Source organism: Diplotaxodon limnothrissa, linkage group LG13 (assembly GCF_057381915.1).
Source record: "Diplotaxodon limnothrissa isolate DT_005_m linkage group LG13, D_limnothrissa_male_GT1.1, whole genome shotgun sequence".
Taxonomy (NCBI): Eukaryota; Metazoa; Chordata; class Actinopteri; order Cichliformes; family Cichlidae; genus Diplotaxodon; species Diplotaxodon limnothrissa.
In genome coordinates, this window is record NC_140608.1 from 28,176,525 (window position 1) to 28,190,375 (window position 13,851).

A 13,851-nucleotide genomic window follows, 5' to 3' on the forward strand; every position below is an offset into this window, starting at 1 on the left:
CATCCATAAGACCTGAAAGCTAAGTTTGATGTCTCCAGAAGAACAAGCCAAACGACGTGCTACATAATTTGTGCTTCTGCATCTCCATGTATGAGTAGACAAATCTAAGCAGCCAAAAGACTGAGAGGGCACTTTACTGTGCTGCAGTGAAATACTTTTGCAGTTTTTAGACTTGCCTCAGCATAGTAACCAGAGAAAAGGCAACACTAAAAGCCAAGCATCTATGATCCAAGCTGTGACAATAAATGACATGAAAATTAAGTACAATTCCCTTTAAAAACAAAATACACCTACAAGCATAATAACATGGCTGGAAGAGTTACATGTTCAGGATATGCATGGCTTCATGATAGTCTTTGGTGTATTCCATATTCTTTGCAGTTTGTGCCCTGATGTTGATTGTTTTGAGTGTTCTCTGTTTGTTCACATAGCCATGCAAGTCTTTGTGAGACTGTTCATTGCTTGTATAAATTATTTGATGGCGAACTTCTTACTGGTCCCCATCATCATGTGCGACTCCCTATTGGATATTGTTAGTCTCTGTGCTTCAGGAGCCGAAGTTAGAACTAAACATCAGCTAGTTTGTGGATTTGTTTATTTTAAACAAACAAACAAAAACAAAAAACAAACCCTAAGGTTATGTGTATAACCCCAGTTCTCTGAGTAGCATAGTACAGTGAGTGTCTCACTATGGGAAGGCCTCCTGTGTGACCTCATCAGAAGCTCAAATACCTTTACGTCTTTACAGGCTGGCTAAGTGACGCCCATGTCATGAGGGGCTAGTGCCTCAGATGTCATTCAAAGCAAGTCCACCTCTTCCTTGCTTCCATAGAAGGCGGGTGGTCTGGTGAAACACTAACTCATGCTACTCAAGAGAACCGGGGTTATATACATAACCTGAAGTTCTCTTTGATAGCATTTGTTTCGTGTCTCACTATAGGAGGAAGACTAACTCCCAGATTGACAGACATGCCTGCTGAGAAGACAACTGTCACCAATAGCACTTCACAGGGGAGAAGCTCCCACCTGGGAAGACAGAGGACTGAATGCACCAGGTTAGGCGCTGTTACATCTAGCCTGTAAAACCTAGCAAATGTGTGAGGTGAGGCCCACCATGCAGCTGCACACACCTCCTGGATAGAAACTCCCTTAAAGAGAGCCCATGAGGTTGCCAGACCTCTAGTGGGGCAAGAGGCTGAAGACCCCTGCTAGTGAAGGCCAGGGCAATTGCTCCTACTATCCAATAGGAAAGGCGCTGTTTATACACAGGATTTCCCATATGTGGGAATCTGAGGTGAAAGGCGTGGGTAAAAGGCCAGCAGTTCTACAGAGGAACATGTGCCAAGAACCTTTGGGATAAAGGCAAGGTTGACCTTCATATAGAGTTGTCTTCAAGGACAGAAATGTTAACTCAAACCTGTTCCAGGGATTCAAAAGGGAAACAAGAGAATGCAGCTCTAAGCACCACTTTTCAAACACACGCCACGCTCTAGAACAGTGACTAGCGTCGATAACACTGTGGGGAAGCCCCACAGTGTTCAGGTTAAACTACTCACATAGAGCTAGCCTCTCTAGGTGGGGATGGAATATTTCCCCCCATGCAAGAGACAGGAGGTCTCTGCGCAGCAGCTGAAAAATCTCCACCAGCCAGTGCTTCCCTGGGCAGTGTGGGGCTATCAGGATGACAACGTGACCATTCTCTCTCGCTCTGGGCAGAGTTGGAGAAATGAGGGCATAGAGGAGGGTTCTTGGAGATTGTGAGCCACAGCATCCATCCCCAGTGGAGCTTTCTAATCGTGCAGGGGGGAAAAAACAAAACAAAACAAAACAAACAAAAAAAAAAAAACGGGACACTGAGCATTCTCCAAGTCCACAGTCGCCTGATCGAATTGCAGCCAGATCTGCTTCACCACCTCGGGTGAAGCTTCCAGTCTCCACACAGTGAGTTGCCCCTAGAGAGAAGATCTGCTCCAAAGTTCAAGATCCATGGCATGCGAGTTGCTCTCAGAGACAGCAGGTGAACACTGCTCCAGACCATCAGTCTGTGTGCCAGTGTGTGTAACTTGGGGCACTGTCTGTTGATGTAGGCCACAAATGTGGAATTGTCCGATCTCAATGAAACATGATGACCTCTATGCCAAGGCAGAAAATGTTTTAGCGACAGGTGAACTGCCAGCAGTTCCAGACAGTTTATGTGGGTAGAGTACATGTGAGAGCCCCATACCTCATTCACTGCTCTGCCTTTGTTAGTGCCAACCTAGCCAACCACATACCACATGTTGCCATATACTTTTTTGATTGGTCAACATGGTACACTTTAACACCAATAGGGAAGGGGTGTTTTTTTTCTTTTCCTTTCTTTTTGCTCTGCAAGCGGAGAATTCTTGCTATAGCACTGTAGTTAGAAAACACTGTTTCTACCATTTCTTCCAGGAGTAAATACCACTGTTTTATTCAGAAAAATACACCGCATGTATTTTTTATCATAACTCTGGGTTTACATGGCCGATCAACAATTATAAATTCATATACAGTCCACACATCCACACTTTTGAAATGAAGAATCTGGGTCGTTGCATCTTGTTGCTGTGTCATCTTAAATTGGTCATGTGATTTGGACGTGCCAGCGTATCCATCGACTGCAGAGGGTTAAACAACTCTATGGTGGGAGAGGTTGGTTTTGATTTGGTTTATGTTTCCTTTCCTTTCCTTTCCTTCCTTCTTTTTTTTTTTAACCGTTCATTAGAAGTCAACATTTTGATACAAACCAATGTGTAATGTCATGATTAGATTTTCCTGTGGGACTGAAAAATTATTTTATTTTTCATTAAAAACCCTACCTTTTTTCATTATTTATTATTATTATTTATTGAATTTCACATTAATCTAAAATGTTGTGACTATATGGAATCTGATAGTTCTTTACCTGTCCTGGGGAAAGATGAGCAGCTGTTCAGAGTTGTAGAGCTCCTGCAGTACATTAGAGAGGAACTGGCCCCACCAGCGCTCGCCTCCACAAAGCTGCACCAGCAGCAGGCCGGCATGAAGTCGGATCTTGGGCGTCCCACTGATGCAAAGATGTTTGAAGAGCTCCTCACAGGCCTTGGCATGGAATGTGCTCTGGAGCACCGAGGGGACAGAATGGCCTAAAAATACCCATAAAAATGAATCAATCATGTGTAACAGCGTTTCAATCCACACGTTACTAACAAAGTCATCTGTGAAATGTACAACTTCACTAAAAAGCAGATCCAGCAGAGTTCAGCTCACCATTATTAGAATGCAGCAGGCTGAGCAGTGTGTCCAGCAAGTAGCGGATGATGGTTCTCAGTTGCTCTGTGGAGGAGTTGTGAACTAGCTCCTTTGCTTCCGGAGCCCCAGCTGCTGAGAGTGACTTGCGGCTGGTACCCAGTGATACACGCAACCGCTGAACCGCATGGTGAGCCAGGTTAAGCTGTAGCTGCAGCTGGATGCAGTCCTGGTAGGCTGAGAAAACACGCTGATCTTCCTCAACAACCTTATCTGGTTTTCTTAAGAAGTACTGGGCATTGTTGGCGCTGTTGAGAGGTGGCAGGTCGATGTTCTGCAGAAGAGTCTCTAGCCGATGGCAAGCTAGATTATACCTGGTAAATAAATACAAAATTGGAAAATTCACAACACCACCAAAAAATTTACAAACTTCTTTTGCAGATGGTAAATGGTAAATGGCCTGTATTTATATAGCGCTTTACTAGTCCCTAAGGACCCCAAAGCGCTTTACATATCCAGTCATCCACCCATTCACACACACATTCACACACTGGTGATGGCAAGCTACATTGTAGCCACAGCCACCCTGGGGCGCACTGACAGAGGCGAGGCTGCCGGACACTGGCGCCACCGGGCCCTCTGACCACCACCAGTAGGGAACGGGTGAAGTGTCTTGCCCAAGGACACAACGACCGAGACTATCCAAGCCGGGGCTCGAACCGGCAACCTTCCGATTACAAGGCGAACTCCCAACTCTTGAGCCACGATCGCCCCTCAGATGAAATCACTACATTATTTAAGTTATCCCAGGTGGACCTTTGTCAAAACTGGAAAGGCACCTAAAGAAAGCTCCAGCCGATCCAGGAGAGAAGGACAACCGCTGCCCAAGCGAACCCTGTAGTGATCCCATATGTGTCAGGAGTATCGGAGCAGTTGAGACACATTTTTTCTAAACACCGGGTCTCTGTGGCTTTTAAACCCCAAAACACGCTGCGCCAAAAATTGGTCCACCCCAAGGATCGGGTCCCCCGAGACAAACAGAGTAACATAGTGTACGCTGTTAAGTGCCAGGAGGATTGTCAGGATTTATACATCAGGGAAACCAAACAACCTCTGGCGAAGCGGACGGCACAACACAGAAGAGCTACCTCGTCAGGCTAGTGGACACTCTTTCAAAGATGAGGATGTACACATCCTGGACAGGGAGGAACGCTGGTTTGAGCGCGGAGTCAAGGAGGCCATTTACGTGAAAAGGGAAAGACCATCTCTGAATTGAGGAGGGGGCTTAAGGGTACAGCTTTCGCCATCTTACAATGCTATGATTGCAGCCATTCCCCAACTCTGTGAATGGTACTCATGGCCATTGATCAGTGGTCTTTGATCAGTGGGTTTTGGTCAGTGGTTGTTGATCAATGGTCATGAGAATTTGCATATTAAGATTAAGGAACTGACCTCCCAGCCCATTGTTCCTTCAGTGGGCTGGGTTCAGTCATTGTGTAAATGTACTGTTTATAAGATTGGGGAAACCTGCAGTCAGCTGAGACTGAAGAAGTCACTTGGATGAGTGACGAAACGTTTCTCCCACAAAATGCTACGTCCAGATGAGCAGAATCAACTTTTGGATATTTAAGTTCAGTTTTACTAAACATAGTCAGGCCTAATTACTGGCAGACCTGTTGAATCAAGAAACCACTTAAATAGAACCCATCTGACAAATTGAAGCAGACCATGATCTAATGAAACAAAATCACTGATGTCTATCAGTCTGAAAAGGGCTAAAAGCCATTTCTTAAGCCTTGGAACTTCACTGAACCACAGTCAGATCCATTATACACAAATGGAGAAAACTCTGAACAGTGGTGAAGCTGGTGAGGCTGCTCTGCTGCCTCAGCACCTGGAAGACTTGCTGTGGTAAATGGGACCATGAATTCTGCTGTCTGGTTATGATCTCAAGCTGAAGCGTACTCGGGTTTCACAGCAGGACAATGGTCCAAAAGACACCAGCAAGTCCACCTTTGAATGGCTTAAGAAAAACAAAATGAAGACTTTGGAGTGGACTAGTCAGAGTCTTGACCCAGAATTCAATTGAGATTCTGTGGCATGACCTTAAAAGGGGGGTTCATGCTTGAAAATCCTCCAATGTGGCTGAATTACAACTATTCTGCAAAGATGAGTGGGCCAAAATTCCTCCACAGTGCGGTAAAAGACTCTTTGGGAGTTACTGTGAACACCTGATTGCAGCTGTTGCTGCTAGGGTAACCAACCAGCTCCCCTTAATAATAATAAACTTCATTTGGAAACTGAATTTTGTGTTTATTTGTGTTATCATTATCTAATAATTAAGTTTGTTTGATGATCTGAAACCTTGTGATACACGTAGTGATATAAAAAGTGTGATATACAATATACACAAACATTAGGAGATCAGGAAGAGGTCAAACTCTTTTTCACGACATTGTAGTGCTTTATACATGTCTTGTTTAACCATTTCCATCTAGCATTCACACACATTAACACTGTGATAAACACATCGGGAGCAACTTAAGGTTCAGTATCTTGCTCAAAGATATTTGGCATGCAGGCTGGAGTAGCCAGGAATCAACTCACTGACCTTTCAATTAGGAGATGACCTGCTCAACCTCCTGAGCCACAGACACCACCAAATATCTCAAGTCTGTTCAATGAAGCTATAGTCAAACTCAAATGAGGCATCTGTATCTGCTTTACTTCCTGTCTCACCTGCACTGGATGTCCTCCTGCAAAGCCACCATCATGGTCAGGTGTTGATCCACATCTGGCTGACTGGCAGCTTCGCTCTCTCCCCGAAGAGGATCATGCATCAGCTTCAGTTCACTCTCCCAAGGCAGGATATAAGTGTGGCCATAGTAGAAGCCCAGTGGAATCTTAGCACGAGCATTGGTGCTGCCATAGCGCCCAATCACAGTGATCTGAGAATATGAGGCAGCCCACAATAGCAGTATTACATCCATCATTGCGGCAGATTTTTAACTCAACAAAGAAATTTAAAACATCACGTAAGCCAACCCACAACTCTGCCCCAAAGTAAAACAGAGAGAAACAGACCTTCATGAACCTGCAAACAGGTGGTGGCAGCAGGTCATGCAGAATGAGGGAGTGGGTGCTGATGTCTGTGGCCACCACCAGCCTGCGGCCATCCACCTCCTCACCCAGAGTCCAGATGTCTATGGACAGAGAGGCCAGGTCGCCACAGGTGGGGATCAGAGCATCCGTCAGCAAAACAGGACGGCCAAAGTCCAAAGTTACAAAACGGCGAGCTCCTGGGAGGAAAAACATAGCACACTCATGAGCAAGCTCAGTTTATTTTCCACAAATATTTAATTTGACGGTATTTCCTAACGTAATTAGCAACAAATGAAACATGATTAAAACTTTCAGAAAGTTTCAGAATCTTCCAGTCTTAAAATATTGACATTTAAGCACTAGGTTAGGTGGTCAATATGGAATAGTCCTACATGACATACCCGAGTGCATCCGCTCTATGATGATTGACTGATGTGGAGGAGGCTGCAGGAAGTGAGATGCCTGGGAAATGGCCAAAGCCAGACCACTGCCCATTGGGCTCTGAGGCAGAAAGAGAGACATTTCTCATTTTACTGCAAAGCAATCTATCAAGTTAGATAAATCTATCTAGATCTAAAATCATTTGTTGAAAGTGATATATGCAGCAATAGCTATATAAATATCCCAATGACTCAGGGATAAATAGCCACAAAGCATGGAGCTACTTGTTACTAACTGGTTTGGCTTTCTGTGTGTTCTTGTGTGCAGCCAGGTTGACAGGCCCAGGGTCCATCATGGAACCAGGGAACAGGTGAGCCAGCTCAGCACTGAAGGCTGCAGAAACCACCTCATTGGGGGGTGTGAGAGGAGGGGTCATGAAGAGGGGTGTGGTTTTAGGTGTTGGGGGGATGACGTCAGAAGGATGAATGAAAAAGCCTGGCGCGGAGGAAGAGTTTGAAGGCACAGAGTTGTGTATAGGTCCCACGCCTGAGGCAGCAGCTGCTGCTGCTGAGGTGGTCTGATGCAGCTTAGCCTCCAGCTTGGCCTTCTGTTTACAGCATACAAAGAATATTACAGCCACAGGATAAAAACACTAGATTTGTATTAGAGCAACATGGCAAACTTTAGAGAAATCCAAAACTGGAAAAAGCTTTCAGCATTTCTTGTCTTTTAATTTCTTGGATCTCTTCAGTTTTGTGCAAACATTTAGTGTCCAGTCAGAACATGGTTTCCACAGCCATGAACTGTGGTTAGGTTTTTAAACTGTATCAAGTCCTTGCTACAATAATAGCATTTCTCGGTGGAAGAAATTAACAATCTGTAACATTTGGCTTCATATCCTTTATGAACCTTTGAGACTTTTTCTTACATCATCATGTCATAAAGATTTCTGCTAAATAAGTTTTATAACTTGGTCATTTGGTTCTCAGAAACCAGTGCCAAACAAACTCCTATTTCATCACTTCTCTACCTAGTGTGTGATTATTTACTTTTGAACCATTTCTATTCTGTTCTATTCTATTGTGTTCTAATAGCTAGTCTGTCTTAGGGTAAGAAAATGCTAATATGACCGCACTCCTGTCATTGAGTTTTGTTGAGCTCCTGCAGCTTAAACAGGCCAGATAACTGAACTAGTTCTTCACCTGCTGCTGCAGCTTCAGCAGCTGCTGTTGCTTCTCCTGCAGGACCTGCAGCTGCTGCTCTGCTGACACCATAGCATGAGACAACGACTGGAGAGCCACCTGAGCTGCAGAACTCAGAGCCGTAGAAGCTTCTCCAACCGTTCCCGTTGACAGGCCGCCCACTGTTGGGGTCACACCAAATGTACTCACTGGAAACAAAGAATACAACTTCAAGAAAGGACAGTTCCCATACTAAAACCTCAGCTAAAACCAAGCTAAGATCAAATGGTTACCAGTGAACATGCTGGCGTCATCTCGCTCCACCCGTGTGCCATCACTGGTGGAGATACAAGTAAAGTGCAAAGGTTCCACCTCCAAGAGTCCTGTTAATGCTGTGAAGCTGCCTTCTGCTGCTGCACAGCTGCTCACTTTTCCATTCCCTACGAAACATACAACATTCAAAACTAACTGAAAAAAAATATGCTTAACAAGCATTTGAGTTCCTCCTTTCACCCTTAAAACATAATGCTCTTTTTAATTTTTTCCATAAGCACTTGGTCAGAGTGGGAAAGAAAGATTCCCTTTTAACAAGAAGAAACCCCCAGCAGAACTGGCAAATGGAGGAGCAGCCAGTTGCCGTGGCTTGTTGACGGTGACTGGAGAGGGTGCGCACACGCACACACACACCAAAAAACCCCACACTTTTTAGTACAGACTTATTGCAGCTTAACTAAGGGAGGACTCAGGGGCACCTTATTCAGCCTCCTTTCAAGTTACCCTGTGGAATTTTATTTCAACAGAAGTGTCTCCACTTGATGGGCTTCAAGGGTTTCTCAGTTTACTAGCTTGCTTTTTTTTGCATAAAGCTTGACTGGAATCTTTCAGGTCCAGTGAAGGTGCAATTTTGGTGTGTGGATGGGTAGACCCACATAAGTTGCAGCTTCAACAGGAAAGGCCAAATCAGAAGTTGCAAAAAGTCTCACTGAAATCTGACAAGCCAAGACAAGTCTGTAGTTTGAAATGATTTATTATATAGTAGATATTATGAAACTGTTCAGTGTATATTTTGCACACTGTACTTTAAAAAGCCCTGCGAGGTAAAAGATGCTTTGAGTTTTTTTCCCCTCTCAACTAGGTGTCAGAGCAGACTTGGTCATTAAAATGTATTTCATTTTCACATTATAGAGCCTTCTTGTGATAAAGGAGAGCAGTGCTTTAAGATCTGCAAGTTCAGGTCAGTGGTCACAGAAAGAAATTCCTGTGAAGTTTTAGTGCTCATACCTGAGAGTATGTCGGAGAGGTCGATCTCATCAGACTGCACTCCGATGCTGCTGTTGAAGGCATTCTTACATGAGGAACCGCTGACCTCCAAGTCAAAGAGCACTGGGTCAAATGGAGAGCTGTACAGTCCGTACCTGGGAACGAATAGATAAACATCCAAGAAAGGGGGATAAAATAAGGTGACGATAAGATGAGAAAAACGTAATTTATGAACCTAGGGTTTAGACTAAAGAGCTATACAGATACCTGGTCTGCAGCAGGGCCTCCAGTGGTGTGAGGCGGTCCTGCAGCTGTCGAGAGATGGCGGTGAGCAGGGAGGCACAAGCAGTGCTGCAGTCTGCCAGGTCCTCCTCCTTCACGTAATTTAACAACACAAAGTACCAGAACACTGAGCCTGGAAGCCCACAGAAGAAAGAGGAGAGGGTAAAACATCAAGTCTGGACAGTCAAGAAACACAGACAAGGGAGAGTGCTAGATGTTGCTCAATCACTCACCACCAGTTGCTGCTGCAGGCAAGTAAGGCATATTGTCCAGCAGAGCCTTCAGAAGGCTCACGCCAAAACCCTGCTGACTTGGTTCTCCTTTCCCATTACTGTAACAAGAAACAAAACTACGTGCTTGTTATTTTATTTAAGTAAACCTAAAAAACAAAACACAAGATACCAAGAGAGAACACATGTTACATTACAAGAAATTAATAACCCCTAATGTAAGCCTTGACTTGTGGTAGAGCCCTCTCACCCTTAAAAACATAATGTTGGCTGACACCACGCATTCAGCAGAGCACCCATTACTTTCTTTTTATGCCGAATGTGAGAAATTAACTGCACACTCTGTCTCTCTTCCCTTTTCAAATAAGTGGACCTGCCTAACAAACAGCATCTTAGCACTCCATCAGTGAACAAGGCCTCTACCTTATGCGTGTTAAGTTGTAAATTTGCCCAATTGTAAAAGAACTGTCTGCATCTTTGGCTCAAACAGGCTTCTTACCTAATGCAAAGTGCAAGAAAGCGAGCACATTTGTGTGCTATACTCCGGCCAGCCTCAAAGAAACACACCCGTACAATATCGGTAAGCCTCGTCCTGGTTTTCACCTGCAGACTCTCCTTTCCTTCTTTTAGGCTAAAAACAGGACACAAAATGCAATATTCCAATTAGTACAATGTGAACGTGATGGTCATGTATAATCTAGAGCCCTTATGGTAATGCTATCTTATATCTGTATGTCTCCAGGTTGACTTCTACCTGCAAGGTCCATTGGAGAAGACCCCAGCCAGCCAGCACAAGATATCTAGGATGAGGCTCTGGGCATGCTCCGTGGCTGGGTCGCCCTCTGTTCGCCGACACAGTGCATCCAGCAGCTTCTCATGGAAGTCTGGGAACTGCAGCATTGCACAGCGTTGGACCCTGAAAACGACAGAGCAGCAGACACAGACCAGCTAACTTGTAAAAAACCACCACAAAAACCATCTAAGCAAAAATGTATCTGTGTTAAATGTTTAACCTGACCACAGTGCCAGCAGCACCTCAGCAGTTATCTGACCTTTCTTTGGGAATTGACGTCTTCTTGAACCTTCTGATTGTGACTGAAACTTCCTGAAGCAGGTCGCATCCTCGCAGGTTTTCTACTTTCTTTGATGGAGCTGAGGTTTCCGTCTTCACTGCGGAGACTTTCTCCTACACACAAAAATAAAAGGTAGCAAATACATGAATGTGGCTTTGTTTGGCATTTGGTAGTTTCACAAAGTCAAGGGTAGACCAGCTGTTCATTTTTTTTGGAATGTTTTTATCTTGGAAAACAAAATGATTGCAAAAGCAAGACTTTTCATAGTATAAGAATTATTCAATAGTTCACTTTGGACCAATCAAGTTAACATCTTCCGTTTTTTTCTTTATTTAAAAAATAAATAAACTCTCCACTTTCAGTGGAAACAAATGAGCCGACAGCCTCGGTTGACAAAACATATAGAAACATTACTCTAAACGGGCTGTAACTTGATGAAATCCAACACTTATGTGCCATCTGACTGGCTTAGGAACTGTAATTGTGTACCTTAGAAGCCTGAGCCCTTTGAAGGAGGGTTGACAGTGAGTGCGCTTTGGTGCCCTGAGGCTTGGAACTAGGCATTCTCACCACGGGGCGGGGGTTCTCCTCCGTGCCCTTATCACTTACTGCCTTGATGTGAACCAGGAAAGAGCGGTACTTCCCTCCTGCCATGCCTGCAGCAGAGAGGGATCAACAGGACAATTGTAAAACACTGACACACACCTGTGTAGATGAATATGAACTGCAGGCTATGATCAGGAAGTCATTTCACATCTAACAGTCAGCATTATAACCATCTCACTGAATTGTTTATGTCACGACGATCTAGGAGTTTGACCATGAATTTCCAAATAAAGGGCTTCCAAAGTAGTTTGGAATACTGGTTTGACAAATTAACTTTATTGTCATCATTCCTATATTTACATCAACTTGAAATGAACTGTGTGTTTGGCAGTCTTGATGATCACCAATGCCACTGGAGAAACAAATATTAATTCTAAACCAGTACGAGATTCAGGTGGCTATAGAAACTGCTTTAGTCTGATAGCCAGGTCTTAATTTTCAGTATATGTGTTTATTACCTTTTACCAGCTTGGGGCTAGTGAGGCTGAGCATACCAGCATGGCCAGAGAGGTCTAGCCCACTGGCCAGCCATACTGGACCACACAGGATGTCCTCCTTGTGGTCTTCCAGGAATGGACACAACATGGAGCCTGCAATAAGCATATGAAACCACAATTTTATGTTTACATACAGTTTATTTACAAAAAGAAAGAAATAATTTCAAAGTCGAATCATCATCTGAAATGAAAGGTTCTAGGTGAGTGATCATCTGCAGGGCAAATAAGTGTTTATAAATTCAAACTGCCTAAAATGTTTGACCTGATGTCTCCTCTATGTCCATGAACTGGATGTCCTCTGTGAAGTCTTGCATTACAGGTTGGCCATTTCTCTCTCCATTTGCATGAAGGACATTGGAAAGAGGGAACGAGATCTGCCTGTCCACAGCTGTTTCTGTTGAAGCGATAAGGAGTAATACTGAGATGTATAAAGTCAGTTCTATCTAGTAAGAATAAAATACATACTAACTGAATGAGAAATGATGAAAACTTCCCCCCCAAAAGAAAGCTGCTTTAATCTGAAACACTGCTGGTTAAAAGCAATCATTAATTGTATAAAAACAATGTCCTCACCACTGACTTTGCCCAGCCCAGGTGCTTTGTTTTTAAGCAGAGTGACCTGGATCTGAGGAATGTTGACGATGTTGGCATTCAAGACAAACTTAAAGTCCACATGGCCCACCATGCAGGCCTTGGGCAGCACCAGTTCAAACACATGCTCATCCCAGCTAGAGCTGAAGACAGAACAGAGGTCATCATTATTAAAGAAAGTATTCCTACACGATCACATTATCAACCATTTCAAATATTAAGCATGTCAAGCTACACACAGACTCGTGAGCATACCAGTTGATGGTGAAATGTCTGTAACTCCAGTAGATGAGGAAAGTATGATCAAGATTTCAGATACAAAACAGAAACCAAAAGTAGAATTTGCTGCTCTAGAACTGTTGATTATAGCTGAGATTCAAGTACATATGATTCAAAACATGAGTTATGTCTAAGTGTGACTGGAACATGTGCGAAGACCTGACTAGCAAACAAGACTGACAACTGTTTTGATACATTAGCAGCAGATTCATAAATAAATATTCAAAATGTTGGTTATCAACTGGGAGATGTGTTACTGATACCCGGAACACAGACTGGTGACAACGAGTTGATCCGTACATGTCATTTCTATACGGTTTTGGATTTTCTACCCTGCGTGTCAGCTGGAGTGTACCTGTTGCTAGTGGGCTAGCATACTAAAGCTAAGGGTAAGAGCAAAGGATCTGATGATTTTACACCAACAGCTTCTTTTTTCTGTACATTTTTTTTACTTTAGCACAAACTCAAGTTGACTAAAATTAAAAAGCTTAGCTCGTTAATGCTTTCCCTGTCTGCTTCTCTTGCTCAATCTAACAGTTATCTAAGAGACTAAACTTGGCTCAAATGTTTGCTCCACCTCTCTTGTCTGCTCACTATGTGAGAGGTCCATTTACACTGACAGTAAAAGCAGGGAAGGGAGAAACCAGTACAACAGCACTAGTCGGTACTTAATACATACAAAAAAAGTTAGTATTTTGTTATCTTTGTTGGCAACAGGCAAAGATTTCAAGGAAGAGTGATTCTTAAAGAAAAATCTCCTCACAAACCTGTGGGACTGCGTTTTCTCCTGCAGTCTTTCACTTGTTAGGCAAATTTGCATCCCTACACTATAAAGCCACTAGCTCAGACATAACAGTACAGATAATTAAAACTGCTACCTGTCACTTTGAAGTTTCCAAGTACGTGTGTGCTGGGCTGCATCTCCATGGTGCTGCTGATGAAGGTGCTGTGGGTGGCGTCGCTGTTGTTGCTCCTGCTGCACCTCCACCCAGCACGGGGGAACTGTGGCTGAGAAGCGTGGGGTCAAAGTCTCAAAGCGTGTCAGCTCTACCAGGGACATCAGAATCTCTGTGGTCAGTGGTTGATCTACCAGTAGGTCCACTCCTAAACAAAGGCCAGA

General features: G+C 43.8%; 1 protein-coding gene across 4 annotated transcripts in view; it reads right to left on the minus strand.

The window, feature by feature from the left end:
• birc6 (baculoviral IAP repeat containing 6) overlaps nucleotides 1–13,851 on the minus strand; it is a 136,615-nt gene that overhangs the window by 76,480 nt on the left and 46,284 nt on the right. For all 4 annotated transcript variants that reach the window (XM_085368954.1, XM_085368955.1, XM_085368953.1 and 1 more), the window contains exons 12-30: nucleotides 13,610–13,835; nucleotides 12,435–12,595; nucleotides 12,124–12,255; nucleotides 11,823–11,954; nucleotides 11,248–11,414; nucleotides 10,738–10,871; nucleotides 10,440–10,601; nucleotides 10,185–10,316; nucleotides 9,689–9,786; nucleotides 9,441–9,588; nucleotides 9,195–9,328; nucleotides 8,207–8,353; nucleotides 7,935–8,122; nucleotides 7,028–7,339; nucleotides 6,753–6,852; nucleotides 6,334–6,548; nucleotides 5,989–6,197; nucleotides 3,271–3,623; nucleotides 2,927–3,146 (exon numbers count right to left, since the gene is read on the minus strand). In XM_085368954.1, the coding sequence (XP_085225080.1) occupies nucleotides 2,927–3,146; nucleotides 3,271–3,623; nucleotides 5,989–6,197; nucleotides 6,334–6,548; nucleotides 6,753–6,852; nucleotides 7,028–7,339; nucleotides 7,935–8,122; nucleotides 8,207–8,353; nucleotides 9,195–9,328; nucleotides 9,441–9,588; nucleotides 9,689–9,786; nucleotides 10,185–10,316; nucleotides 10,440–10,601; nucleotides 10,738–10,871; nucleotides 11,248–11,414; nucleotides 11,823–11,954; nucleotides 12,124–12,255; nucleotides 12,435–12,595; nucleotides 13,610–13,835 (3,370 nt within the window). The remainder of the gene's footprint in view (nucleotides 1–2,926; nucleotides 3,147–3,270; nucleotides 3,624–5,988; nucleotides 6,198–6,333; nucleotides 6,549–6,752; nucleotides 6,853–7,027; nucleotides 7,340–7,934; nucleotides 8,123–8,206; nucleotides 8,354–9,194; nucleotides 9,329–9,440; nucleotides 9,589–9,688; nucleotides 9,787–10,184; nucleotides 10,317–10,439; nucleotides 10,602–10,737; nucleotides 10,872–11,247; nucleotides 11,415–11,822; nucleotides 11,955–12,123; nucleotides 12,256–12,434; nucleotides 12,596–13,609; nucleotides 13,836–13,851) is intronic.